This window comes from Tigriopus californicus, chromosome 8 (assembly GCF_007210705.1).
Source record: "Tigriopus californicus strain San Diego chromosome 8, Tcal_SD_v2.1, whole genome shotgun sequence".
In the NCBI taxonomy this organism is placed as follows: Eukaryota; Metazoa; Arthropoda; class Copepoda; order Harpacticoida; family Harpacticidae; genus Tigriopus; species Tigriopus californicus.
The window spans coordinates 2,633,365-2,661,158 of NC_081447.1; the positions used below are offsets into that span (position 1 = coordinate 2,633,365).

Here is a 27,794-nt window from a genome sequence, read left to right on the forward strand (position 1 = left end):
GTAAAGTTTAAAAAAGTAGCTCCGACAACTAATCGGTGGAGAATGACGTTTACCGTGAGAGGATCGGCCGGATCGACCCTTCCCCGGCTAGCCATCACATCGTTCATTTCCATTGGGCAGTGTCATAGCCGTATCAGATTGGCTCCGTGAATGTGGAGACCGACTCAAAGCTTATGGTCAAGAAAGTTGGGTGAGGAGATTCGAACCATGGACCTCTCTTTTCATCTAGGGAACTGGTTCCAACCACTACATCACGTCTCCTCCCTTCATTATTTGGATTTTGATGTTTTTGTAGTTTGCCTTCTTTTTAATTCTTGTTCTTATTTGGCTGACTATTCTGTGCGGCAATGTTGGATAAAGTTTATCCATTCATTTTGCATTGGGGGCATTGCGGACCTGTTATTTATTTTCATTGGTGGATGACAGGGTTGGAGTGGTGTTTCAGGGCCAGCCATTTCATTGACGACCAGTGTCTCCATAGCATGTTTTACATTATCCATTGAAGCAAATTTTTATGAGTTGCGCAATTTTTCTTCTAGTTCTTAGTCCTACCTAAATAATATCAGAATCAAAATCAAATTATTGATTAAAACATAAGTTAAAGATTGAGCATTTCTTTTGAAGAGCCTCTATTTCATTGTTAATGCATAACAGCTTTCTTGGCAATTCTAAGTCTTCCGTTTTTGTAGTTTATGTCAAATTTGTGGTTTTCGCAAAAAAAAATCGTCTCTATTGCAGCCCAATGGGTCTTGGCGGTCTCGGCAGCATTGAAAATTGATGATTTTCCTTTTACCCAATACTCAGTCATCAAGTTTGCAATACATAAGCCATCTGAGGACCTTGGTTTGAAATTTATGTAGTGGTCTGGACAATTTTTCCCTCTTGCTCAGAATATGATACACATAGGATTCTTATTGTGATTGATTCTGAACCTGCCCCCAATATGTCATATCGCATAAACATTTATTGGACAGAACTATTGACTGGAGCACCCAAAATGTTGACCTTAAAAATGACAATTTCCGTTCAGTTGAATTTCCCCGCCTCCTTTGCCTCTTCACATTGACACAGATTGCTTATTTCCTTGACTTTGTTTGACCATACTTTCAACCAATGGTAGTCTTGATTTACATTTAGCTCACACTTTGTGTCGTAACGCCTAGGAACCCCATTTGGTCCCCTTACTATCTTAGATAAACGTTATTCTCCACCAATTAGTTGGCGGTGCTCATTTTTAAATTTGTGGCAAAATGTTAAAAGGTTTAGATATAGACTTTGAGGGTTATTAATATCGTGTTAGGTTAGGTATGGTTAGATTAGGTTTGATTAGCTCAGGTTAAGATTTAAAAAAGTAGCACCGCCAACCAATCGGTGGAGAATAACGTTTGCCACTATCTTATTCCATATATTCTCAGCACACTTGTCAAGGAAATAATTATGAGACAGGAAAGGACAGTGAAAGAAATTGTTATCGCCATTTTAGGATTAGTGCCCAATATGATTTTATGTTTTTATATTTTCCTTTTTTTCTTTCCCTGCTGGTTTTATTATTTTAACCCAAGACACCCGTACAATGTAAAAACAGCGTGTTTTTAACAACGAAGGCCACTAACACTGAACCTTAATTTAGAAAATAAATTTCCTTATCAAGCCTCTTCGGTTACTGTCTTCCACAGCGAAAGTTTGCATTTTTGGGTGATTAACTTTGAGACGGCCAATAGAGATCGAGTTATGGACTGGCCAATGCTTTCAAATCCGAATAGTCTAGAATTCAGTCACCTTTGAGCGGGAGCTTTGTTGCGCTCTGACGTCACGGCTATCGCCAGACTTCAAATTGGGTCTGAGAAGTTGGAAAAATTATTGATTTAATTTTCATTTTTGAAAGCAAAATATGTAACATATTTATTGTTCAAGACCAATAGTACCAATGAATCTTATGTCAAATCTAAAAAAAGGTTATTTGATGTCATTGACCAAGATAATGGAAATTATACTCTCTCAGTGTTTTCTATGCCTCCTCCCTCATAAATTCGTCTGCATGGTCAGAAGAGCGGGATTTATAAACGGATGAAACGCTCACGAGTGTCTTTCATGACTCCTTATTGGATGAGCCCAGTGTTCCAGAATGAGGTCCTTTAAGCCATAAAATTTGGCTGATTGAATAGCAGACGTCGAATTCCGCCCTAACCTGACTTGACATTAGGCCATTTTTGGACCATTAGAGCATATGATCATTTATTTATTAGGTCATACTGCTTGGAGGGAAGCGTCCTCAACTTTCAAGTTCTTCAGTCACCATTAACTTGGCGGAGTCATTCACGACCACTATGCGTTGGCTTTATCTGATATGGGCGTTGGGAGGTGTACTGGGCGTTTCTGGAGCTGGCTCGAATCGCAATTGTTTGATACCGGGACGGCCTTTACGTTCGTTGTACTTTCTGGAAGACACGTCTCCCTTTTTCGATGCGAATTTGAACGCCTTTAAAGTGGACGTAAATGACATCCGGGTTTGGCCGCGGGTCATGCAGGCCTACATTAACCTGTGTCAAAAGTGGCGATTCCAAGGCCAACCCGTGGACCAACCCTGTGCCAATATGGAAGGAGTGTGTATCGTTGAGAAAGCCCCTGGATCTATTGACAAGGTCAGAATCGATCAGCCACGATGCCTTGATAAGTTCTTATGTAATGGGATTGTATCAACTTCACACTCTAGGCCATTTAAGGGTTTGAAAAAATAATTGATGAATAAAGCCAAAATATAACCAAGTGGGCGGTAGGGACTCTGAGAATAATTCATTTAAGTATTTTCATTTTAGGTCACTCGGAAATATAAAAGTGTCTGCCAAATGAACGTATTTTGTTTTAAGCAAGCTTAAAATTTGACTTTACCTGTTAGATTGTAGTGAAACATATTTATATGAGGTAGTCTTGGCTTAAATTATTTGGCAAGAAGTTTGCCAAGCAAATGGAAATTGTGGCGATGTGCCGGTTACCCTGATAATCCGGATAAGATGTCGCCCTGTAATTTGCCCATTAGGAATTGAGGACGATTTAGCCATTTTAATGATTTTTCCTATGTAATAAAGGGTTAAGTACGCGAACCTCTCAACATAATATATCATAGCAAAACTATATACAACCTTGGTTTGTACTACTGCATGTGAAAAAATGTAAATGTGAAAAAAGTAAATGGCGGAGTGATGAATAGGGACGGCCAAAACTTAAAGAAAAATATGGTCATTATTCACAGCAAATTTGCGTAATAAATCAACCAAATTTGCACAATAATTTACAATTTATCTTTTTTACACATAGGCACCAACACGTTTTGGGGGCTGTAAGGGCTGCTTTTGCTTTCCATAGCAAGCAACACGTAGATGAGAAGGAATATTATATCATATATTCTTTTACAGAGATTTGAACCTGCTATCCCTAGGGAGCAGATTCTTGCCATGTCCTTGCTGCCTCCTAGTCAGATCAGCATCTTGCTTATCCTTAATATTTTGTGTAGAAGATAATTCTCAGTTAAGCTACAGAAAAAACAATGTCAGATCGTGGCAAATGCATAGCTGACCAATTCTGTTAAGCAATTCAAAATTATCAAACGGAAAGATAAAAGTAAGCCTGTTCAAAAGCAAATAAGCCACATAAAAAGACAACATTAAACTAATTTTGTAAAAATTTAAAACAATTACCAAAGGTTTCAATACATTTCATTATTTCAAAATCTTTGAAATCAAAAAGCCTTGAAGTTGTCTCCTAACTTGGGCCCCCAAAGTAATTCCCTAAACCATGCAGGTTTCTACTTGAAAAAGAGTTATTGAGGTCATATTTCTATATTTAGGAAAAGCTTGAGCTTTTGCCAAAAAGGCAAGCAAGTATAATGTGAGAATTAGATAATGAGCCCTCCAATGCATTTGCCCCGTCCCCCACTCACACACACATGCATTTTTTTCTCATCAAAATTACTGATTCTGAGAAAAAACTTTTGTCTGTCAAAAACCTCCAAAAACTTTCCTCCGCTTTGAGAAATTGAAGTTTGTGTAATGATGATTTTAAGTGCCCCTGGATTTTTTCCCATTTGATTTCTTTTGGCTTTTGACTTTCAAGTTTTCTTTTCTTTTTTATCATGAAGGATCGAAATAATGGTGTAATGACTAGAGCCGGCCAAAAATTTGCTCATAAATATGATTTTATTCGCCGCAAATTTGCATAAAAAATCGACCGAATTTGCACAAAAATTTGCAAATTAATAGGCACCAACACGTTCTGCAGGGTGTAAGGGCTGCTTTTGCTTTCCATATCAAGCAATATATGAAAATTATATCTTATATGGTATTGTATGTATTATATATGATATCTTCCAGCATTGGGATTTGAACCTGCTATCCCTAAGGAACAAATCTCGCCTTGCCTATGCTCCCTCCTATACCGATCAGCATTTAGCTCGTCCTTGATATGTTGTGAAAAAGACAAATCTCAGTTCATTAACTTAAAAATGATAATGTCAGAGCGTGTTGTGTAAATTTATTTCTCGCCCTGGTTTTGGGTCGTAAATGGGTTGCACTAGAGGGCTTGTCAGCTAGGTTGCACATTCGCCTTCACAACTTGTAGAGGTTTCGTGAGGCGTTAGCCATTATTCTGCGAAAATCAAGAGTTTGACAATTCAATAGAAGAAGTTCTGTACTCGAAAAAACCTGAATTCCTACATTTGCAATCAAATATCTTTAAATAGCAATAATGAAAAAGCTGTTTAAGCTAGTTGGAATACAAAAGCAGGTGGTTGGTACTATATGTTCAATGTATTTCTCACCTACATGTTCTTTTTGTCAAAGAGATGTGAAAAAAATTGAGAAAGAAATAAATCTTGAAAATCATGCACTTTTGATGTTTTTGTGCTGCCATTGCCATAATTGCATCTTGAATTACAGAAAAATGTCAAATATTGCTAATAAATTTGCAAAATTTGCAGATGCAATAAACTTGCAGGTAAATCTTGGATGTGCAAGTTCTTTGCAAAATTTGCATGATTTCTAGGATGCAAGTTTTGGCCGGCCCTAGTAATGAAATAGATTGCACACCTGGGAATCGTTCCTAGCGGTTAATAGGAAAAGAGAAGAAAAGGATGCAAGTGGTTCATATTTTCCCAAGATTGACATTTTTGGATGAGGTCGACTTGTTAAATATTATTCAGTTAAACATTGTGTTGCATGTTTTGTATTGAAAACCAAAGACAACAGAAACAAAAGACAAAGAAACAAAACACGAGGAATATTTGGGATCAATTTCTTCCAACAGCTTAGACGGGTTTAGTGGTTAAGCTATCTTAATTAACCCTTGTTCATTAGGACTCGATGGCAAAATTATCTTGCAAAAGGTGCGATTTAATTTTTTTGGCCTTTTCGAATCTTTATTAAAATCTTTTTGTGGGTTTTGTTTGATATTTTTCTGAAAGTTTTGCTTCTGTCATGTTTTTTCTGTACGTATTTGATGTCATGTTTTTACAATGAATCTTCACCGTAACCAAACCTACCTGCTAGTTGTCAATTTTTGGCGCTGCCTAACATACATCCATACATCGTATTTTCTGGGCGCTTTCAGGTGGAAAAGAACTTTAGCCGCTCATTTTGGGATGAGGGGTTTTCCGCTGGCCAACTAACCACGCCTGGTGTTCCCGATGGTCAAGGATCAGTCATGATGCAATTGGTGAACGGGTCGCCAACTTGCCTTGATGATAAAAATGTGACCGTACCGTACGAAACTACCATCCATTTCTTTTGCAATAGTGATCCCGTAAGACTTTCTCCCCAACAGTGAGTGGAAAAAAATCTGCACTTGCTAAACCTTTTGGTTGCCTATAATTGTAGAACGCCGCATCAGAATTGTCCTATCACGTGATGAATGAGCAATGTCACTTGTATTTCCTTTGGTCTACCCATCAAGCTTGTAATCAAACTGAGGAAGAAACCAAAGTGCAGATTCCATATCAAGACGCTTGTTGGGTGAAGATCTTGGGTCGAAATGAAGTGGTCGACCTTAAGAAGCAAAAAGGATACCACCACTCCACTCGTAATATACATTCGCTTAAAATGAAATGTGTTCAGATATGCCTCCACGTATTCTAGAATTTCTTCCAGTGGTCAGTCATGCCACCAATGTCAATGTGGAACACGTGGAGATCCAAGTCGTTCTTTGTCCCGCAAGCAACATCGTTTGGACCCATTGCTCTGCCGGAACAGGATTCTGTATGGCTAGTACGAGATCCGAGGATCAGATCAGGGTGATCGAGTCGGTTCCTGCTCCTCTCATAATGGGCTTGGACCCCAATGAGGAAATCCTGAATGTTACTTATTCAGGAACTCAGGCTAACTATACGGTGAGCATTGGATGCTCTCCGAACTCGCCATTGCAATTGCTCCCCGAAGGCAATGGCGGCTATCGGTCGTTCAATAGGACCGATGGATCCAAGCACGTGGTGATCCAGGCGATATCCGATTCGGCTTGTATCAAACGAACCCCGTTGTGTTTGGCTAATCGAGATGAGATTCAATTTCATCTGGACAAGCAAGTCTTCCATAGACGTTAACTTTCTTCATAAAATCAGCAGTTATGTTTCTTTTCCACTCTTAGCTTCCATCATGTGCCCAAAATGATGAAGATCAGGGAAGGCAATGTTACCTATTTTCTCAGCGTATGTGGACCCTTACCCAAAGTCTGGGCCGATCGATGCGGATCAGATTCGGTCACGATTTGCGCCGTTGAGGATGGCGCACGTCTGGGCAAGATTTTAGCCACTCCAATGACCGCTCGGATCCAAACCCTGAAGAGCGAATTTGGCGAGCCCATCGCAATTTCCTATGCCGAGACATCCCGATGCTCGGCCAAAGATGGGCTGATGTGGTAATGTTTAAGCGACGCAAGGAATGAATTTGCCGGCTGAGTAAAAGCTCCTTTAGTCTCTTATTCAAGGTCCCAAGTCATCCTCAGATGCAATCCGAAGGAAATGGCCAAATTGATCGTTCATCCGAATCAATTGGTTGGCACAAGCAAATGTATGAAAGTGTTCGAGGTTCAAACTCGAGACATTTGTAGCCCGGAGCACGTTACTGGGTACGGTTGCCAAGCCACGAATAAAGCCGATCGATCCAAATATGACCTGCGTGTCCTGGACTTTGGTCAGAGCGATCTCAAAGGAGAGCCTTTCCGAATGGATCAGGGCAAATTTGGCAACTACACATTTGACTTTCTGCCTTGTGGATTGCGGCAATTTGAATGCGGGAAAGGAGCATCAAATCGAACGTCGTTCTGTCTGTCACTCAACGATGCAGGTCGCACCAAAATCCCAATTCATGCGCAAGGATCTCCCAAAGTCGACGTTATGTGGCACGGGAAAATCCGTCTGTTGTATACTACCTCGACCCCGTGCGAAGTGTATCCGCAGACGAACTACACCCTGGAGTTCGATTTGGGTTGCGTTCCATTTCAGAGATCGGATTTTACGCCTTTGGTTTTCGGAGGATCGTGCTATTTGGTGGTCACGGCCGAGACTCGTTATGCTTGTCCGGGATTCTGGGACTCCAAATGCAATCCGTGGCGTAAGTTTGGTTACTAAAATAGAGACACAGTTAGTAGGGCGGCTCGGGACACGCCATTGATATTGGCGAAAAAGGTACCGCAAAATACCGCAGAAAATACAAAAAAAAACGACACGAAAATGAAGGGAAATGGATGGAAACAGAAATAGTTTGAAGACGGTTTTTTTCCGGTTAATAATAGGGGATCGACAGCTTCGTAAATTCATCATTTTCCAAGAGTGACTAATTTTGCTTTTGGCCAATTCTTTAGCGAAGTCATTATAATCCCTAAACACAACACAAATTTGAACTGACAACAAATATGTGAAGATTTAAGTGCATCGTTAAGCTGTACACTTTTGGTGAAAATTTGTTCAAAATTTGGTCCAAGTACTGAAACATATTATATTTAAAGTAAAATTATCGTAGCTTCACGATTATGACAGTTATTGAAAGTTATTGATTGTTGTGTGGTTTAATCACTGAAAGGTTAAGGTAATATAATGGAATTTAATCAACATTCTAATTGAATCAAGTCCAAACAATACGCAATTGCAATATCATAGTTTAGCTTAAGTACCTGGGACAAGCAGTAAGCCAATATTCAAGTTCAGATTTGACAACGGTAAACTAAAATGGACATCCTTAGCAAGGAGTTTGTAAATCTCAAATGATAGGTCGTAATTTTTACTGTAATTTCGTTCTCAATTTTAGCAACCTGAAATTAAATAGCAGTGCCAAATATAAGAAAAGTCATATCCTCAGTGTGAACTCGACCATGTACCCACGCATTTGCATAAGGTTTGAAGTTTCATTAAATTATTTTCCTGAAGGCATGTAAGGCACTGGGGTCTAGACAAGGAATTTTGGCCTTTTTTACTCTATTAGTAACTTTAGTTAAACAAAAACAAAATCAACAGGAAGTGCCACAATCTTAAACCTTACCAGGGAACTCGGCTTAGTGTTGTATATTTCATTTCAAGTACTTTTTTAAGACTTCCTGTGTCAAATGTTGCCCAAGTATAGCTTGGCATAATGACATAACTAATGAATATGTGTAAGAATGCACTTTTTTCCCATTCATTATTCATATTTGGATTGTCATCCTTGGGCGATTTTTGCATTACAGCAATATTTCCAACATCTTCTAATCGCCAGTGTAGCCACAGCCTTCTGGATATTTGGACTGTGAGCACAAACAAAAATTCCAATCTCCTAAACTGTTCACTTGTTTCCAAATGAGCATTTCGTACATCTTGCTGAATAGATGAGCTTGGCCAAAGTTGAGCCCAAAACTATACTTAGGCAACTTAGGCAAGAGATATAGCTAAAGTTATGTAGCAAACACACATTGGATTAGAATTTTCGGCTGCTTCTGGGTCAGAGACAGAAGCTTTTGACAACTTATCCTAAGAGTAGTATTAAGAGTCGAACTTCACCGTCCAATTGTCATGATCAGATGCCTAAGCTTTTGACAACTTATCCTAATAGAAAAATTATAATTTCGAAAGTCACAATCTCGAGGGTCGGCCCATGAACTGAGTTATCATTTAGAATTTGTTAGGCCCTGAAATTCAATTTGGCTTGAAGATCAAAAATAAATCGACCCTAATGACAGCTTTTCACGCCAAAGTTCAAATTTGTGTTTTGTTTAGGGATTATACGAAGTCATGTTAGGAGAAACATTAATTTTTTGATTAATCTTAGCCACTCAAGTTTATTTGTTAAATGGTCATTAAATGAAAGAAGTGACAATTTCTTTTGAAATCTAGCATGGGGGCAATTTGGAGTTTTTTTGTATTCAGGCAATCATCAAGTTTACAGTACATAGGGATTTGCCGACATTAGCTTGAAAGTTATGTACTGGTCTGAATGTTTTTTCCCTGTAGCCCAGAGTGTGATGAAAAAAGGATTCTAATTGTGATTGATTCTGAAACGGCTACAAAAATGTCGTATTGTAGTAACATTTTTGGACAAAATTATATCGGAACATCTGAAACTTTGACCTTGAAAATGACGATTTCCGTTCAGTTTGATTTTCCCGCCTTTATCGCCTTTTCGACAGGGATTGCTTACTCCTTTGACTCGCATTTTACTCGCATTTTGTGACGTAAGGTTGGCCGCTCACTAAAAAAAATATTCTGAATTGATATAACTGGAAAAAAATCATTTCAAACCTCATGTTAGAGTTGTAACTCAGTAAAAAATTGATAATGTATCCAAAAAGCACATTTGCATGTAGCACTAGTAATTGTGTTGTGGCTTAAGTTGCTTTTACCAAGTGTAACCATTCTCACACCAAAATGTCTAACGGGACCTGGCTAATCACCGGCAAACGAAATGAGCTAGAACTTGTTTTTTTCCGGATTCGTCCAGCTCTGATGAGCTCTGATTTGAAAAAAGTCCAGTCAATGTATGATCAAGTTCAAGTTTCCACACCTGCCGATTTTTTTCCAGAGTTTGAGGACAATGAAGCCTACGACTTGACCTTCTTGAACAATATGGACAAGTACTACTCGCTTCAATTGGAGGATCCTCAAGTGGACTTCTACTTGAACTTTTGCTCAGTGCACGTTTCAAAAATGTGCATGGTGAGCCACTTCCTCTGCATGAATACCCATGGGGGAGAATTGATTGGCTTGGCTCAATATGAGAATCGGAGCGTGTCCCTGATACCGCCCAAATCCAATGCCCCAAGCTATCCCCGACCCATGCCTCATTTGTTGATTGAATCCAGACCTGCTCACACCAATTGTCCCCAGAACCTTAGCTCATTTGATAGAACCTCAGCAGTTGATGTGGTCATTAAAGTGATGTAAGTATATAGTTATCGGTTATTTTCTTGCTAAGTAGTCAACTAAAATCCTTTGATTTGTAGGTGTGTGGAAAAAAATTTAGAAAATCCTTGGACGTTGGAAGAGTACAATAACTGTACTCTGTACTTCAAGTTCGAAGATCTTAGCGCCTGCTCAGCCTTACAAATCGATATGGGACCCAGTCATTTGGGGGTCATCCTGTGGACAACGGCGATTTTACTTGTCCTTGTAGGAGGTAAGAACTCATTGCAATGGGAGCTCGCCTCAAACTCTTTCTGAATGGCAGGCTCCTCAAGTCTTTGTGTGTGTTTTTTTACAGTCCTGGCTGTTGGAGTTTGGTGGTTCTACCGAGGTCACCGTTGGTATCGTATCATGAACTCGAGGTATACCCTCACCAATCTTCGATCGGAAGATTTCCTGATCCAGTAATCGGAGCTCGACTACTCTGTATATCTCTTCCAATCCTAGTTTGGAATCCAACCGTTCAGTTCCAGAAGTGCTTTCAAGAATGTGACATGTCCAATGCAATGAATTTCAAATCGATTTTCCAAGGCGCTTCCAAGTGTCCCATTGTTCTATTTTCCCCGTTTCGAAATCCTAGAGTGCTCTTGAATTTCGAAGTCAAAACCTTTGTCTGAGTAAGACAGAATCGAACCAACTCTTGGCCTATGTCACCTTGCATGTCTAGAGTTGACACTTGACAACCTAAGATCACTTTGGAGAGGGAGCAGGAGGATAAGGGCAAACATAGATCGAACGGAATCGATCTTGTCGTCCGATAGGATTCTCAGGGCGTAGCGTGTGATGGTCAAATTTACAGGTGTACATACATATTTAGTTAGTTAGCTAGAGCGTGTGTTGTTTTCCGGCCCCATCACCGCCTGGTACCGTCGTTTTATAACCAACTCGCAGCATAGCAACTTGCACATGCAGCAGGTATAACTCAGGTCCAAAGGAAACAAGTTGTATTACGCATCCAGCTAAAGGCATTGTCCAGATATCTGCTAATAAACCAATCTCGGAAGGTAGTGCTGGCTTTTTGATCTGAAAGCACTCTTCATCGCATAATCACTATTAAGGCATGAAATTATAATCTCGATAAGAAATCTCCCCACAAACTATTTTTAAGAGTCCTTGAGTGCCACCCCACACCAATTGGTACGATCACGAGCGTGCCAAAGGCACCTAAGTACCTGGGAAAACCCTCTCCCAGCTTCCAAACCACCTATGACTATATGGGCGGGCGTTCCTCGTCCTGGCTACCGAGAGAAATCCAGGATCGTGTCCTCGTGGTCGTTCTCTGTATTGAATGAGGCTGGCTTTGGTGCTCGATATTCAAGGGAATGGGCGTGTGTGAACGTGTGTAGTGGTTCTACGTACACATGACATTGGACAGGTTTCGGGACCTGCTTCCAATTCCATCCATGATGAAGAACTTGGCGATGATCTATCTCACCTCAGTCAGTCAGAGGTCATCAAACAAAGGAGCGCGAGTTTCTCATTGCGTCAAAGCGAATCAAACCGAACACAACTTCCAAGTTCCATTCATCCACGAAACATTGCATTCGAATGGACTTATCTACTGAATAGTGTCGGGAAGTTCGAGACTGGTCGTGGATCATTATGTATATTTAAAACTCTAGGCGACCACTGTCAAGACAATCGAGTTGTGTTCGTGATAGGTTGCCTTTGGATCCACGGTCAAGATGAGTGCCGCGGATGCTCTTGATGTTGGTGTGAAAGAGCTGGTGGCTCAAACCGCTGAAGATCTTGCCATCGAGTCCACGAACTTGGAACAAGGCAATGGAGAGCTCCTGAACTCGGATGGGGATCCGTGCAATAGTTATGAATGGTCCATCATCTTCTTCGTGATCTTGATCCTCTCTCAAATGGTCATGGGGCTGCATTTTGTCACGTTATTCAAACGAAGGTCAAGCTTGTCGGCGTTCGATATCCTCACCTTTGCCTACTTCATTTCAACGCTAATTCAATTTGGGCCCATGTTTTCACAGGTAAGAGATGGTTCACAGATGTATTTTTTTCGGTTTGGCTACTGCAAATTGAAGACATGGCGTGCCAAGCTAAACGTAACAATTAGCAGCTGGTCACGTCTACGAATTTCTTGTTTTAGAAAAAGGTTTCCTTCTTATAGTGCTTAGTAGTTGGGATACTTCATACTACCGGATATGTACATAATATTGTGGAGTGGCATTTTTTGTGTGCAATATCATTAAAAATGGTCGAGTTCTCTTAAACCAACAAAAAATGTTGGTCGGGCTGACAACAGTTTTTCGTGAAACGAGATGGTCAATTATGGTGAAAAATACAAGGCCATTGAGTTTGTGGTTGTGGTTGGATGACGATGGAAATGGTAAATTCCAAATTATAATTTTGGACAAAAGACTGGCATGAATTTTTCCTTGTTGAACTGAACGCCTTTCTTCTTTATATATGGCCTAGGTTTTTAAAAGGCCATTTTTCTGTCTTAAAATAATGACGTAATATAGCTTGAATAAGTAATTTCGTTCTGGGGCAAGATCATTGACATGGTCGAGTTCTTTCAAACAATTAGGACTTTCTTTGGACTTTTTAAAGCTGTAAGCAATTTATGCACTCAAAAAATTGTCAGGCAGACTAAAAACTGAATTGAACGACAAGCTGACAGAGTTAAATCAAATGGCCCCAATTGGCGTTAAGAAAACCAGTTTTGACCCGGGATCGATTGTGATCACTTGGGGCTCTCAGTCCAATTTTCTTTTTTAAATCATTAGTGTGTGGGATCTCAACAACTATGTACTATCAGAAGATGGAGGTGCCCATTGGCTCTGAAATTAATCAACCTTGGAGACGACATGGTTTTCAATATGGCCCTTGATAGCTCCTTCGGAGATCTGGTAAAGCCTCTGGAATGTCATGTTTCCAATTTTTTATGTTTGTTTATGCTTGTGCAAACAATAACTTTGATATTAACTTTTAATATTTTGCACAAATGTCGTGAACAAGAGTCGCGTATTAAAATACATGCATCTGTCATCCATGAAATTTTGGGCTCATTTGAATATTCAAAATGAACGTGTTCCATGTCCTACAACAATCTGTATTTTCATTTGAGTGGGGACTCCAGTCAATGGGTCTAATCGTCGGCGTGCTACCCTTAGTCATCTTGACCCATCCTGAACAAAAGATTTAAACTTCGAAGTTAAAACATGTAGCGGTTAGGCATGAACTCACCAGGAACGAAGCCAAGAAAAGGAAAAGTTTCAGTTGCATTAGATAATATATTAAGTTGTTACATTTTCCATGTCAATACACATGTCAATGTGTTTCAGAAGAAGTCGAAGTTTATTGTGAATGTTGATTTATTATTCTTGTTGGTGAAACAATTATAACTCGTCTCTAATTCTAAAAGTGTACTGTCGTTGAAAAGCTCGACACAACTGAGAATTTGATGTATCGGAAATATTGACACGAGAAATCTCGCCCCATCAGAACTCGAAACATGAAACATCTAGAAATGCTGACTTTTATGATGTGCCTATTTTCTAGATGTTTTAAGTATAGATACGCTTCTTTGATGATTTCACCATTGAGCTTGGTACTAGGGACAAACCTATTGAAGCAAAAACATTTTGACATGAGACAGGAATGTATTCTCTTTTCCAATTCCAATTTCTCACAATCGAGAACACATGCATTGTTTTTGAACAAGCTTTGTTTGCTTACAGACTTAAAATTTAGAATTGATGAATGTGATTGAAAACTATGGTCCAAAGTGTTAAGTCTCCCCAAGACAGCAATATTTTATTTCTTGTTGAATGTTCATTCATCAATACGTCATGACCCTGTCGTTTGGGCCTTGAATGGCTGGCCTAAAAATCCAGTGAATCCTTTGAATGCATTTAAAAAAAAACATTTGCTTATTGCTACCCCTATCAATGAATGACTCTTTGCGATTCATGAATTATATTTTGTTGCCACAGGTATTCCTTTTCTCCTGTTGCCTTCAAACTTAAGTTTTCTAAGGCGACGAATTGTCCGACGTTTTGAGTTTTCCTGTCTAGACTTTTCCTTTGAGCCGAGTTATCTTGGAACTCCTTCCAGGTGTGCATTGGTAGTTAACTGTGTCCTTGATTTATTATCAAAATATTTTTTTGTTAACAGGAAGTGTTCAAATACTTCCCATTGTTGAATTATTCAACCAAGATTGACTAAATTTATAACCAAGAGTAGAAAGATTTTTACATATAATGGCTTGTGTTTGGCTCTCATGGCCTTGTAAAAAAAGTCCTTATGCTTTGCTTGCTCTATCCCGACCTGTAATCGTCACATTGTTCTCTCCACAAAAGAACTAGAGTTATCCCCCATCTTCGTTTCTTCACCTTGCTTTGATGAGGTTAATGAGCATGCGTGAAGAATGGAGAATGAAGATGGTTGATTTGATCACAAAATTGGGCAATCTCTAATGAGACCCCGGGATTTGCAACGTGAGAGAACCTTCACCATGGTTCCGACACTCTCTTCCTTCGAGAGAGAGACGTGAGCCGAGAGATTCGAAGACAAGTCGGGAAATGCATGGCAAACGAAATGACGAACTTGCAGAAAGGAAGGCTGATCATTCTAATCCGATAATATCAATGAACTTCGACATCCGCCGCTGATTGATGCCAGGTTCAAGATGTAATATTGATGGAAAAGTTGTTTAAAGAAAAGGAATGTCCTAACCGGTTTTTGCTCTATACCCATCTTCAACAAAACGTAATTGGTCATTTTTTTTTCTACCCCAAGCACAACCTGAATTGGCATGTCTAACAAACGGTTTTTAATAATCAAACGATTGGTAATGGGTAATCAGGTCTATGAAAAGTAAAATACCTGAATTGTGTTACTGGCAGTAGTCGTACATTTGAATTTGAGCGTCCCAATTTGCAAAAACAATCTGCAAACTCGAGTGATAAAAGTACCAATTTTGAAACGTTCGAATACCATATATTTTTGGCCGAACTTAGAATGTAATCCCCTATGAAGTAACAAATATAGAATCGTTATCTGATCCACGAACAAAATGGCCCTTAGCTAAATGTAGTATCTCTATAGTAAGTTGTTGCATAACTTGCCCAAGTCTGATTTAGGAGCCACTAGCAAATCAATTCCCACGTATTCCTACCGAATTCATTGTTTACACTATTCGGAATTCTTGAGAACTTGAAGGAGCTCTCATAATGAACTTTAAGCCCTTACCTTAAAAGTCCTTTAAGGGCCAATGGTGGCCGTGTTGGAATTGTGAGTGTTTGCTTTGTACGAAAATAATGCCATGTGCACTTGAAATGTAACAATTATTCTTACTTAATTATGATCGATAACTAAATCTCGTTCAAAAGGTTCGTTGCCAAGGTGGTCGCTAATAATAACTTGGCATTGGAAACGTCAGCTTCTTCATAATTCATTAAATGTTCACTTGTCTTGATTTATTTTCTTTCCAATCGATACTCCTCGAAGTGTGAAAACAAGCTTGTTTTGTAAGTACATCCTGTTTTAAATCCTGTGCATTTGATTTGCTCTTGAAGGTTAACCCGATATAAAGCCGAACATTCTCACACTTTGAAGGTGTAGTAAATTCGCATTGGTGGCTCAATTCGATCGGCCACTCGCCGCAAAAATGGCACCAACTAGGATTTGCTTGGCTTACTCTCCAGATGACTTCCGTCACTTTTTGTCTCCTTTCAATAGAGCGTATTATTTCATTGAAAGGATTCCCTCTCGTCGATCCAGTGAATGAGTTCAAGGTCGACGATAAATCGAAATGAATTGCCTCCAACCACGTCCCTCCCCATTGAGCCTATCTTTATGTATGTATGTACGTATGTGAATGTATTCTATTTTTCTTCTTCTTCTCCAGGTCTTGCACTCTGGTCATGATGTGTATTCCTTCACTCAAACCGGCTGCAAATTGCAGTTTTTCACCGATTACGGTATGCGAAACGTCATCACTTTTCTGGTCGTGTCATTCTTCCTCTACGCCTATTTGGTCCTCTACAAGAACTTTGACCCTGAGAACTTGGACGGGAAAATGCGCAGAAACTACCCGTGGCTCATTATCCTCATGGCGTTGATTGAAGGTGAGGTGGAAGTCGGGGAAAAATATAACGGAATCTGAATGAAACAGCTGTCCAAGTTCGTCGATTAAGAAGGTTTTGCCGTTTCATCGAAATTCATTGAAATTAATGGTATGGTCGAACGAGATATCGCTTTGAATCCATGGTTCTAGGCGTTCTGGTAACGGTTCAGCGATTTGAATGGAAGTGCTTGTCACAAGAATGCATACAATTTTTTTTGACTGCTTGCATTAAACCAAAGGGTTTTGTTTGGCAATTTTGAGCCACATTTACGGATTCCTTAGTAGCAATTATAGGGAATTCCACAGGGAAATGGTGTACTGTAATGAGAGTAGATCTTCCATCAATAATTTGCTCGCAAAATCAGTCTATGAAAAAGAGCCCTAGACTTTGAAACCACTCATACAATAGATTGGCAGCCTACGGATGAGAATGGCATTTTTTTGTCATGATCAATCAAATCTGTTCTTGCGGAACGAGAATACTCGTTTCAACTTTCAGATGATTTCATCTTACGGGTGAATAAAAGTGAAAAGTTATGTGCTCTACGTAAAATCTCGGTGCACGCAATGGAAAGAAATGAGCTGATCCATTTCGAAATTTAAGGAACACAGTACGAGCGCTTTAAAAATGACAAGGAATTGCAATTCAAACAAAAACTGTATGTGTAGAGTTGATCTATAATTCAACGGATAGGTGACAAAAATACAGATACCAATGATTTTAGGATAATAGAGGCACGACATGGTTCCCAGAGGGCGTGGGTTCGAATCCCGCCTTCGGAGAACCATATCCATGTCCAACTTACCCTTGATAGACCATGTGCTCTTTCAGGCCTTTTCGGGATGGTCCCTGCCATGTATGTGGATGTCAGTCCTACTTTCAAGCACTGTGTGTGGACGCCCACCATGGACTTGAGCAATTTGCAGATCTACTCCATGGAGCTGATCATCCGGCCCTTGACACCCTACCTGATTCCCGCCCTTCTCTTGGCTTACCCATTGTTCAAGGTCACCAGTACGTATCGTTCCATGGACGCAGGCAAAGCCAAACCCATCGTCTTTACTATCTTGACCATCACTTGGAGTTACTTCATTATGAATCTACCCTACTCTTTGGTTTTGGTCAGGGAAACGTCATCGCAAATTCTCGGGGTAGGTTGCTAATATCCATTAGGATTGTGAAAGTTCTAAAAAAAATAAAACCATGCTCATTTCAGGACCCGTCCATTTACGAGAATGCAACATTCTGCAACTTCAAATGGGTGACATTTTTGTTGCATCAGTCCTGGTTTTTGTTGGTTCCCGTGGCTATTTTGGCGGGAGAGATTGAAAAAGGAAACAAACCAGTTGGTTACGAAACAGTGTCCAACCTGGTGGATAAAGTGAAAAGACAAATTCATCTGAGATTGTAAGACATTCCACTGAATAAGTATGTGCCCTGTCGATAGTGTAGAAATAAACATATATCGTGAAAATGAACATTTTATAACATTTTCTTGATGCTGAACACCATTTGGACCGCCCAAAAATATCCCCGAAACGGCGGACATTGAGAAATTATGAAAAGAAGCCAAATTTTCTGGAAATATATTTTTTTGTGTAGCATTGAATGTCATCTAGCAACATTAGAACATTAGCAGCGATAAATACTGCGGCAGTGTTAGCCAAACAAGAGACAGTGAGTAAGTTCGAAATTGTGTCAGGACAGCGTTCTTCTTCAATGAGATGAGCCCCTGGTAATTATATGACGTATTTCTAATCTCGATTAAATAATTTGAACTGAAAGGAAAGCTCGTAAAAGACCACATAATGACGGATTTAACCTGGATTTAGCTCTCTTCTGGAATTGATTAATACAAGAGGACCAGTTCCTACATTTTGTCCAGAGCTATAAACTGAGCTGCGACAGGGTGTAACTTTTGAGCCAGCCGTTCGCTAACACTGAAAATTAAAATGCCAACGGATGGAATGACCTAAGACCTACTCTATTGAGTCAAGTACAACTAGACTTCTTTTTTTCGAAAAAAAACACTCCTTTTCGGTTTTTCGAAAATCTGCCCCTACCGAAAAACTGAAAAATTGATCGATCTATTTCCCACCTATTCAACGGGCTTAAGCACTCCTCAAAGTCCATAATGAATAAATGTTCCACTAAAGGTTGGGACTAAACATTAGGAAAAGGATTAACACGAAGAAAGACAAAAATATAATCGTTAATGTATTTACGGTTTTGCTATCCAAGAAAAGCCAATTACAAGCAAAATATAATCTATGATTTCTGGAAGGATATTTCAATGCCCAAAGCTTAGTATGCTCGGAAAGAACTCCGAATATATATGTTTTCGATTTGATGATATATAATAGGTGAGTGGTCTGATGTATCCAATGCGGCACAGTTCCCCAGAGGATGTTAGTTCGAATATCGCCTTTGGAAGGCATCCTTATAAAGGGGAGAATGTGGTGCACTGATTAGAGAAGTTTTCTTTCATGTGAGAGGTCGCTGGTTTGATTGTTACATAATTGAGCTAAAATTAAGAGAATAATCGAAGCCTTTGACAATTGTAAGTTGAGGTGCTTGCCAAAAATCTTGATTTCTTTATGATTTGATTTCGGTGATTGAAAGAGAGGCCCTGGTCGATTGCACTGGCTTTTATTTCCTCAAATATTAAGAGAATCTCATCTCATCTGAACCTTAATATTTGGTATTAAGGTTCAGGGAGTGCTTGATCAGTCTTTTTTCTAAATACTGTTGAAAAATGCCCTATGTCTATTGCAGGGTGCTTTTGGTGGTTGCATGTACAGCAATTGCAAATAAGATAATTTTCGGCAAAGATGAAATGGTCCTTCATATCTAAGTCAACTAGAAATGGGTAGAACTAAAGATTCTGAAAGGAAAGATGCGTCATCTCGATGCTAACAATAAAGGCAATGCGATGGTGAAACGATGAAACCGAAAAAACCTCAAGAAGGGATGTTTCTCCTTCGAACTAACCAAGTTATCAATATGTTTTCTACCAATTCAGACAAACCCTACGTTCAAAATGCCGAAATATGTCTCCATTAAATTCAAATATCAATTGTACCTGTGTTTCAACAAATTGAATGGTGGTCAAAAGCTATTTCAAGCAATTGAAATCATATGAACAATCCCTCACTGCACCCACTGACTCTCCTCAGTGGCTAACAGTTGTCGAGCCGAGACGTTATGCCCGAGAACAATCAACTCTAACACGTCCAATAAGCATTTTGTTGACTGAAAGACCACCCCAGCATCTTGGAGAGCTTGAAAAACTTGTCTGAGAAGTTATAGATGTTAGGGGTCTGAATAGCTGGCTGGCTACCTGAGGGTAACGTCTAGGTACAAAAATAAGAAAAGCAATCTCTGAAGTACGCCGTCCATTGCGTGTTGGAAAGTTAGTAGGCATTCGCAAAAAGTTATAACGGCCAAATGATGTGATTACCATGATCATTGGCATGTCCTCCTCGGCCATTGGACTTTGATGATAGCCTCTTCCCAAATCAATTTTGGAAATACGCCCTTCCCCAAAGGATTGATAATATAATCCCCAATTGGGATTATTACTTACTGGGCATCATTGGTTGCCAGTTTGAGTGGCTGGAAATTGCGGCATGGTCATCAAGATCACTTGCTTTTGTAAAGACATGAACAAGCTATGCCCAGGGAGACTTGGAGACACAAATAATGCCTAATTTTCCCACTTTTCAAACTTGATTTTGGTAGCTGCAATCTTTTTCTAGAGATACTTGGCGTACTTAGTCAAAAATTGAAGGTCTGGAGGTGTACGTTAGCCATGCACCCTATATGATGTCACTGAAAGCTCGCGACAATGCGAAACAGTTAAGTTGGGAACCCATCAATAATGTGAGCAAATTGATCTTCTTCTGTTTTAGTTCTACAAATACCAGCGATGGGTGGAGTAGTGGAAGTAGTAGAAAACACCAGAGAGTGAGCGAGATCAATCAGATAGCGTCCCTTCATAACTGCATCATGATCATTTAACACCAAGAAATTTGAGCTCAAAATAAGCTGACAAACATTGGCAAAATAAGTGTTTTCCAGTGGCAGTATCAATAAGCAATACAATAAACGAAGTGACTATGTTTAGTCTTCATCAAGCAGAAATAATGAGATGGGTTTTCTTCCTATTGTATGGATTCCAATTCGTGACTTGAAGTACACTAAGAGATGAAAAGCATATTCACTCACAAAATCATCTAGGGAATCAACGAAATGATTGCCTGCGTTCAGACTACAACAACGCTTTTGTTTTGAGGCTTTTTCATCATCCATGATCAACAGTTGTCACGTGACGACGCTCGACCAATCAGCGAGAACCAACAAAAGGAGATGACGCGTCTTTTACATGAGTGTCATTACCGTGTAGAGACAGGAAAAACATTTTGTTTTGGCGTTGAGGGTAGATTCCAGACGTTTGTCAAGACTAGTTTGTCTTCCAATAGTGACTTTTTATCTTAAGTCTCAAAGCTTTGCTGCTCAATGTTGTAAAGTTTTGAATGCGAATAGTTCACTGAGCACAAGTTCACCTAACAAGAAGAACATCTGTTCTGAACAAAACTAGTTTTAACTAGGGACCCTGGATGCAGAGACCCGCGAGGTTGAGTATACGTCATCAAATTCGAGCTATCTGATTGGCTGCCAAATGTCAACGAACATGGGCTTTGTTTGGAAACCTTCCCAACAGGGAGTCAGTCATTTCCAAAAAGACCTAACATGTTTGTATTGCATAAGAAGGCAAAGCTTTGAATGATTTATGACAAATTTGATTCACCTTGGGTTCAACCAACATATTTTACAGTATTAAAGTGTCTTTTGCCATTAGAATTGAATCAGTACGGTATTTCTCAATAAAATATAGTTGTCACGCTGATTTCTTGCATGCTGACAGGATCAATTTGGACTAAAGCACTTGAAAATAGAAAGTACAACCATATTCAACAAATTAGATTGTAAAGTATAAAGGACTTGTTTCTTGAGAGACTTGAATAGAGTTTGCATGTCATAATGTTGATTTGAATAATGGAATGAAATATGTCTGCAATCTAATCTTACAAAATAATGGGTTCAGAAAGTATTTCAAAAGTAACAAAACTATTTTTAACAATCTAAAATACCATATCCATGAATCAACTTGTCTTTGAGTAAAATTTCAGTGTCTTTGAAAAAAATAATCAATGGTGCTTGTCATGACAGTACTCTTTCTTATCTAGCGCATCAATTCGAAATATGTTTGGAAATTTTTAGTTCATCTGATTGCTTACTTTTTCAAAACGGAGCCACTTGTCAAACCTCGCGCGTCTCTGACTAGGGTCTCTAGTTTTAACAAGCGTCTAGAATTTACACTCAACGCCAAAACAAAATGTTTTTCCCATAGATAACTCCATAAATAGACCGATCAAGGGCGCTGCGATCACATGTTTTCGTTGGGCGTTTTTAGGGCATTCCTAGGGCAACTATGGTACAAATCTGAATTGTTGACGGTGTGTTCAAATTCTGAGCTGAAACTCCTAATAAGACCCCTTGCCGAGCAATTGCTCTCCTCTAGCACCCTTCAAAAAACGGGTTAGAGAAAGCTGTCCGACCACAATAATAACACTGAAACATTGGAGGGGCTATAATGGGGCTCCAATTGCAATTTTCATCCATGTGGTGGAAACACTTAACTGAAACCCAAGGAACAAGCCTGGGTTCAGGCTGACCTCGAGAGGTGTTGGAATTATCTCAATTACGTAAAGGTGTAATCACTTTGCCCACATTGAAGCAAATTGTTGGGAGATTGAAACGAAATTCCAAATGCCTCATCATTGCGTTGCAACTTCGGATACATTTTGCTACACTTTTGAGATGCGTTGCTAAACAAGGGCAATTAATAGAATATGTGATTTGCTCTGCTAATGTCCCAATCTTTTGAACATGTTACATGTGTTATGCACAAAAAGCATGTTTTTATTATCCTACCGCTCTTTCTACATGTATATTTGTAAGAATCACAAGAAATTAAAAGAAAACAAGACTAATGAACGATTCATGGGAATGATTAAACTTGCCTAAAGGGAGATTTCACGAAGTGTGATTGTCACTTGCCACCCAGCGTCAGCTGACCTGAAATCATGCTCATCCAGTGCAACTCCTGTGGAGCTTGAGCATTCTAGTTATTTGGTTTTCTATGGTTTTTCCTGTCTCTGGGCCCCACTCATTAGGTAGAACTAGAGGGGTAACGATCTGAAACCAACGTGACTCAAATAATTGGGGTCAGCAATCTTAGCTTAACATTTGAAAGCAAGCAATAGTATATGAATGACACTTCCTTCTACTTTGATGAATTTTTCGGTAAATTTTAGAAAAAACGAAAGAGGGCCCTTTTTTGTTTCGTTTTTTTCGGTTTGCATTCCAGGAAAAAAAATTAGACTTAGGTACAGCTAAATAACCTGTAATAAGTGCTTCAAAAATACTTGAATTCCCGGCTCCGGTAGTAGGGCTCCTAAAACTCATCTTATATGGGCATTGGCCAGGGGTGCCAGATTTTGATACTGAAGCTGTCTAAAATAAGTTGAAACCGCCTTAATTTTCGGCCAAAATCTGAGCATTTTTTGATTTCCCGCCAATCTGGAACAAAACTCCACAAATTTCAACAAAATTACAGTTTATGTGACATTTTTTCCAACAAAAATCGTGCTGGGGTGGGAAAATGTGCCTATGAAACAATGATGTTTCATGTCATGAGGGCCCTTATTTGCAGCGTCACACGGCCCAAAGAAAACGGAAAGAGGTACCGTAGATTACTACAAAAATTGCTCTTGCCTTGCCTTGAATGCAATTTGTTTTTCTGACATTATTTAACCCGAGGTGCTAATTATAAATGATATTTTGATAGAATCAGCCTTGGTTCTTGGCCAAGCTTTGCTTTTAAACAAGTAGAACTTTGGTGTCTGTGATGACTTGCTACTTGCCCTTTTGCCATCAGTACTGGCAATGGCTTTGGAAGATTCTGAGAGAAGTAAACCTAAGGGTTATCATCACAAAGGAAAACTGTCTTAAATTCTAAATTCAATGCCTGACAATTATTCCTCATTGACATCCACATTTATAGATCATGATAACCCTGATGAGAACTAAATTTACACAAAAAAATCAGGTTTAGATGTTGGCAAAGTTTATTTGAATAACTGGACATTTTGCACATTTCTTCTCTTCCAACCCAAAAAAGTAGCAATCCTGAACTTTTCAAAGGCTAACAAGGACAACAAAAGAGGCCGAAAAGTGCTGGAAAGAAGAGAATGAATGTGCTCTTTTTCATTATTTGTGCCATAATCATTGGATGTGTGCTTGTTGGTGTGCCAAATCATGAAGTGAGAGGAAGTATGGGGGCTCAACTGTGTTAGTGCATAAATGTAAAGGGTTGCTCAAGACCCCTGTTTTTGAAGTACTCAGTCAGGGATCCTGGCTCTATGGACGGTAATTTCAGAACTCTCAACTGTCAAGACAGTCAGTGTTGCCATTTATGGATTTAACCTAATCTAACCTGACCTAACATTCGGTTGCAAGGGCCTGGGGGCGCCTAGGGCCTGGCGTAAGCCTGTGGCAGCTTTGTTGCAAGGGCCTGGGGCGCCTTGGACCCGGCCTAAGCCCAATCACTGGCAACACTGTTGAATCGAGAGTTCTGAAATTAATTATGATACCATAGAAGAGTAAAAATTGTGTTTGTTGTGTTTTTTTACTGCAGCTGAATCGGTAACCAATGGACAATGCAACTCGAGCTGATGGAAAGCAGCGCCTTTACAATCACAAACTATACCCAAACAGCCAATCAGTTGACATTCATTCGCTCTGAAAACTAATTGAGGTTCCAGTTTATGAATTTTGACTTTTTACCAAGATCAACATTTATTACATATATATCTGATGATATTCCACTAATGACAAACCAGGGTGACAACGTGCCAATGAGGGTAAAATCAAAGAAGAAAGCTTTCAAGAACCATGAATTCCAAACCCAAAGATGAATATAGACGTCGGATTTCAGTTGTGTGAGCTAGTCAGGCTGCGCCACAATCGCGCCAACCACAACCATGGTTTGAGCACATCAAGTGCTTCCAAATTTTCTTTGACAAAATTGTTCGCCATCTTAGGAAATCGTTCAACAATTATTTTACACCCCATTTAAGTCCAACATTCATTTGATGAAAATAACATACATGCCAAGGAACAAAAATATACAGAAAATACGAAAAAAATATTTGGTGCCAACATTTTGTCATCAATAACAAAAATGACACTTTCTTCATGGTAGAACCAGAGGGCGCACTAGTATGAACTCCTAAAGCTTTACTTTTCTCTATTGTAACGCTCACATTCATTCCTTGTAAAGCTAGAGCCTTCTTCAGGAAAAGAAAACTAAAGCCTCTTAAGTAACCTATTTGCATACTTCTTGTCGGGTTGAATTTAAGAGTTTTGCTTCATGGGTGACTAGATAATTGAACGTTAAAAATTTGTAACATAATACTACTATTTTAGCAATAATTTCATTGCGAAGTTTGGTCACTACTTGGTCACAAAAGTAAGAGAAGATGGAATCGGCGAAGACACTCTCCACTATTTGGGGAAATACGGTGGGTTGATAGGTTTTCGTAAAAATTCCTTGCGAGTCGAGTTTTGTAACGCAACTCTCTCAAAAACACCCCCGATTATTGCAAATTCAATGGGAGGATAGTGCCAGTTGACTGTGGCGTTTGTCGTAGTTCTCCATCCCTAAAATGCCCACGATCAGGGTGCCGGACCACTTTGAATATTCTTCACTTGACATCCCGCGTAGACGTTCCAAAAGTATGAAAATCCGCTCAACGTTTGCTGCAGAAAAAGCTGTCATGGTGAGAGACCATGCAGTTAAATCAGGGTTGCTAAAATATGATATCAGAAATGAGGCCAGTTTAAAAAATTTGAGAAACAATTAGATGAAGCCACTTGAAGAATCTAAAGTGCTGTAAGAAATTTAAAGTGTTTTAAAGGGAATCACAGCCTCATGGTGATGTAAAAAATTTCGGCTTAATAATCAAAAGATTCCATTGACAAAGGTACTTTGTTATACTTAAGTTATACTTTGCTTAGCGCACAAAATGCGAAGTTTAATTTTAATTGCCAGTTTGTACTTAGAAACAGAACATTTGTATCAAATAAAATTACCCCATTCCTTCAAGTTCTGATATATGGATAGTTGATATAGCTGAGGTTTGCTATTTCTTATATACAAATTGTTTGCCAACTAGTCTGCTTTTCTGGTACATTGTGATACAATGGCAATGATGGATGGCTCTAATGAGTGCCATACCAATGTTGATTCTCAAACATATTATATTCTACTAATAATAAAGAAATATCCAGTATTTGATTGGCATGAAATGTGGTATTTTACTTTCATTTTTTTAATTTCTTATAATATCTCATGGATTTAGTAGTACTTAGCCAAACTTGGACCAAAATTCCTGATCAACCCTTCACTCATGGGCTAGGCAGATTCAAAAACTCTTATTTGTTGGTCAATCAGATACTAAAAAAATTCAGCTTTAATGAGATCAGACCTGTTTATTTTCCTTTGCTGAGGATTCCATTCACAGTAGCAGCGGAGAAGTAAAAAAATGCGAAACAAATAATTTTCCCGCATTACGTAGCTTAAATTACATGAAAGATTTAAGAATAGCGCAAAAAATTGCTGACAAAATTGCGAAATTTGTAAACAAAATAAGCAAGATATGCAAGGCTTTTGCAAAAGCCACATCCTTTAAGTTTCAGCCGAATCTAATCATAATCCACCAGAAAAAAGCAGATATTGAATCAGGATATAAAAACCCTATTTTGGGAAGCTCATGTATCTGGATATCACGGTATAGGTGAAGTTGGATAATAAATAGCAACATAAAAGAAAACTTGCAGAAAAATCTGGGATATGGATTTTTCTCATAAAACTAGCATTCTGTAAACTTTGAACGGTCATAAGACATTAAAATTGAAACACATTATACGATGTTGATGGTGGATATGTTAACATATATCATGCTATAAAATTAACATCTTCTTGACGCTGTACAAGTCTATCCAGTAATCGGGCCGTGTTGCCAAATAGTCTTTGCAAAAACATTTGAATAAAAACACATTTCACGCACTGCAACGATCCTGCACAATGGCCGTAGCCTTGGTGTCCACAATCAATTTTGTCCCGTTCCTTTGAAGCGAAACCGGTTTGATTGAGAGTATATTTTGGGGATTTCCAGTAAATTGGATGACTTTGTATCATCGACAATGTTGAAACGTTCAATTTTGCTTGAATGTCGAACTTGAGTTGATGACTAAGGTTCCCGGTTAGCTCTCTGATCAATAGGATAAACTTGGAACGGTACCTCTGAGTTAAGATGTTGAAAAGCTGCTTTGAGATAAAATTACTCTCCAAAAGGATGTAATGAGCCATGAGATCCAATAGAGACCAAGTACTCCAATTTCTAAACGATACGACGTTCAAACCAGGGGGATCAAGCTCTAGGCCAATGCCAAAATCAATTAGGATCTCTCGAATGTTATGGATCAACCCTGCGAGGGCTTGAAACCAAGAGCACCGGCCAAAGTTTTCCAGATCCTGGAGCAAGACCATCATATTATGAGCTTGAGTCATGTTTGGGGACAAGTGTTCTTCCACTTCGTTTTTCAATAGGCGGGTCCAACTTAACAGATGTTTGTCAGGCTTGGGGATGGTTTCAGAAATCCATTGGTATAATTCATGACTGGCGTGAGAGGTCAAGATTCTGGAAAACCACTCTGGATTGGCACGTATATTATCTTCTATGAAGTGGTTGAGCACAGTTTTGGCCATGTTGTCAGGATTGTTAGGATCCTCGATTCGATTTTGTCTAGTGATAGAACTTCCCATTTTTGAGCGGGACTACGTTTCTTTGTAACTAAGTCAGTGTTATGGATTTTTATGGAGAGGGTCGAGTCAAGTCTTATCTCTGATCTTTGTTGAGGCAAGCCGTCCTTGGTTGAAGGGTAACCGAAATAAACCGACAGCTTGGTGCGCCCACAATTGAGATAAAAACTGGGGTTGAAGAAGCGCATGGTATAAATACATTTATTACTATGTTATGTTGAGGCAGAATGAACAATGGTTTCTGAACACAATGAGCGTTGTTGTCGTTATTCACCGGAGAAAGAGGGCTTCCTTTTCTNCCGCACCGGGAATGATGGCCAATTTCGTCTCAACTAGC

General features: G+C 39.2%; 3 protein-coding genes across 4 annotated transcripts in view; 2 read left to right on the forward strand and 1 right to left on the reverse strand.

Moving 5' to 3' along the window:
• Nucleotides 1-2,265: 2,265 nt before the first annotated feature.
• On the forward strand, nucleotides 2,266-10,945 carry LOC131885780 (uncharacterized). Its single transcript, XM_059233938.1, has 9 exons — nucleotides 2,266-2,642; nucleotides 5,602-5,793; nucleotides 5,868-6,069; nucleotides 6,138-6,564; nucleotides 6,631-6,900; nucleotides 6,970-7,595; nucleotides 10,032-10,389; nucleotides 10,453-10,625; nucleotides 10,710-10,945. The coding sequence occupies exons 1-9, from the start codon at nucleotides 2,328-2,330 to the stop codon at nucleotides 10,817-10,819; spliced, it is 2,673 nt and encodes an 890-aa protein (XP_059089921.1). The 5' UTR covers nucleotides 2,266-2,327; the 3' UTR covers nucleotides 10,820-10,945.
• A 734-nt stretch (nucleotides 10,946-11,679) lies between these two features.
• Nucleotides 11,680-17,984, forward strand: LOC131885782 (uncharacterized). The gene is made up of 4 exons (XM_059233941.1): nucleotides 11,680-12,402; nucleotides 16,287-16,506; nucleotides 17,338-17,657; nucleotides 17,723-17,984. The coding sequence occupies exons 1-4, from the start codon at nucleotides 12,097-12,099 to the stop codon at nucleotides 17,915-17,917; spliced, it is 1,041 nt and encodes a 346-aa protein (XP_059089924.1). The 5' UTR covers nucleotides 11,680-12,096; the 3' UTR covers nucleotides 17,918-17,984.
• Nucleotides 17,985-27,642: 9,658 nt separating this feature from the next.
• Nucleotides 27,643-27,794, reverse strand: part of LOC131885785 (methylglutaconyl-CoA hydratase, mitochondrial-like) — a 3,445-nt gene continuing 3,293 nt past the window's right edge. For both annotated transcript variants that reach the window (XM_059233944.1, XM_059233943.1), the window contains one exon: nucleotides 27,643-27,719. The gene's annotated coding sequence lies outside the window, so the exon portion shown is untranslated. The remainder of the gene's footprint in view (nucleotides 27,720-27,794) is intronic.

Coding starts and splice junctions, on each gene's coding strand:
- LOC131885780 (XM_059233938.1), top strand. CDS start 2,328: ATGCGTTGGCTTTATCTGATATGGGCGTTGGGAGGTGTACTGGGCGTT. Junction 5,794..5,867: donor TCTTTTGCAATAGTGATCCC/GTAAGACTTTCT, acceptor CTATAATTGTAG/AACGCCGCATCAGAATTGTC. Junction 6,565..6,630: donor ATTCAATTTCATCTGGACAA/GCAAGTCTTCCA, acceptor TTCCACTCTTAG/CTTCCATCATGTGCCCAAAA.
- LOC131885782 (XM_059233941.1), top strand. CDS start 12,097: ATGAGTGCCGCGGATGCTCTTGATGTTGGTGTGAAAGAGCTGGTGGCT. Junction 12,403..16,286: donor TTGGGCCCATGTTTTCACAG/GTAAGAGATGGT, acceptor CTTCTTCTCCAG/GTCTTGCACTCTGGTCATGA. Junction 17,658..17,722: donor CGTCATCGCAAATTCTCGGG/GTAGGTTGCTAA, acceptor TGCTCATTTCAG/GACCCGTCCATTTACGAGAA.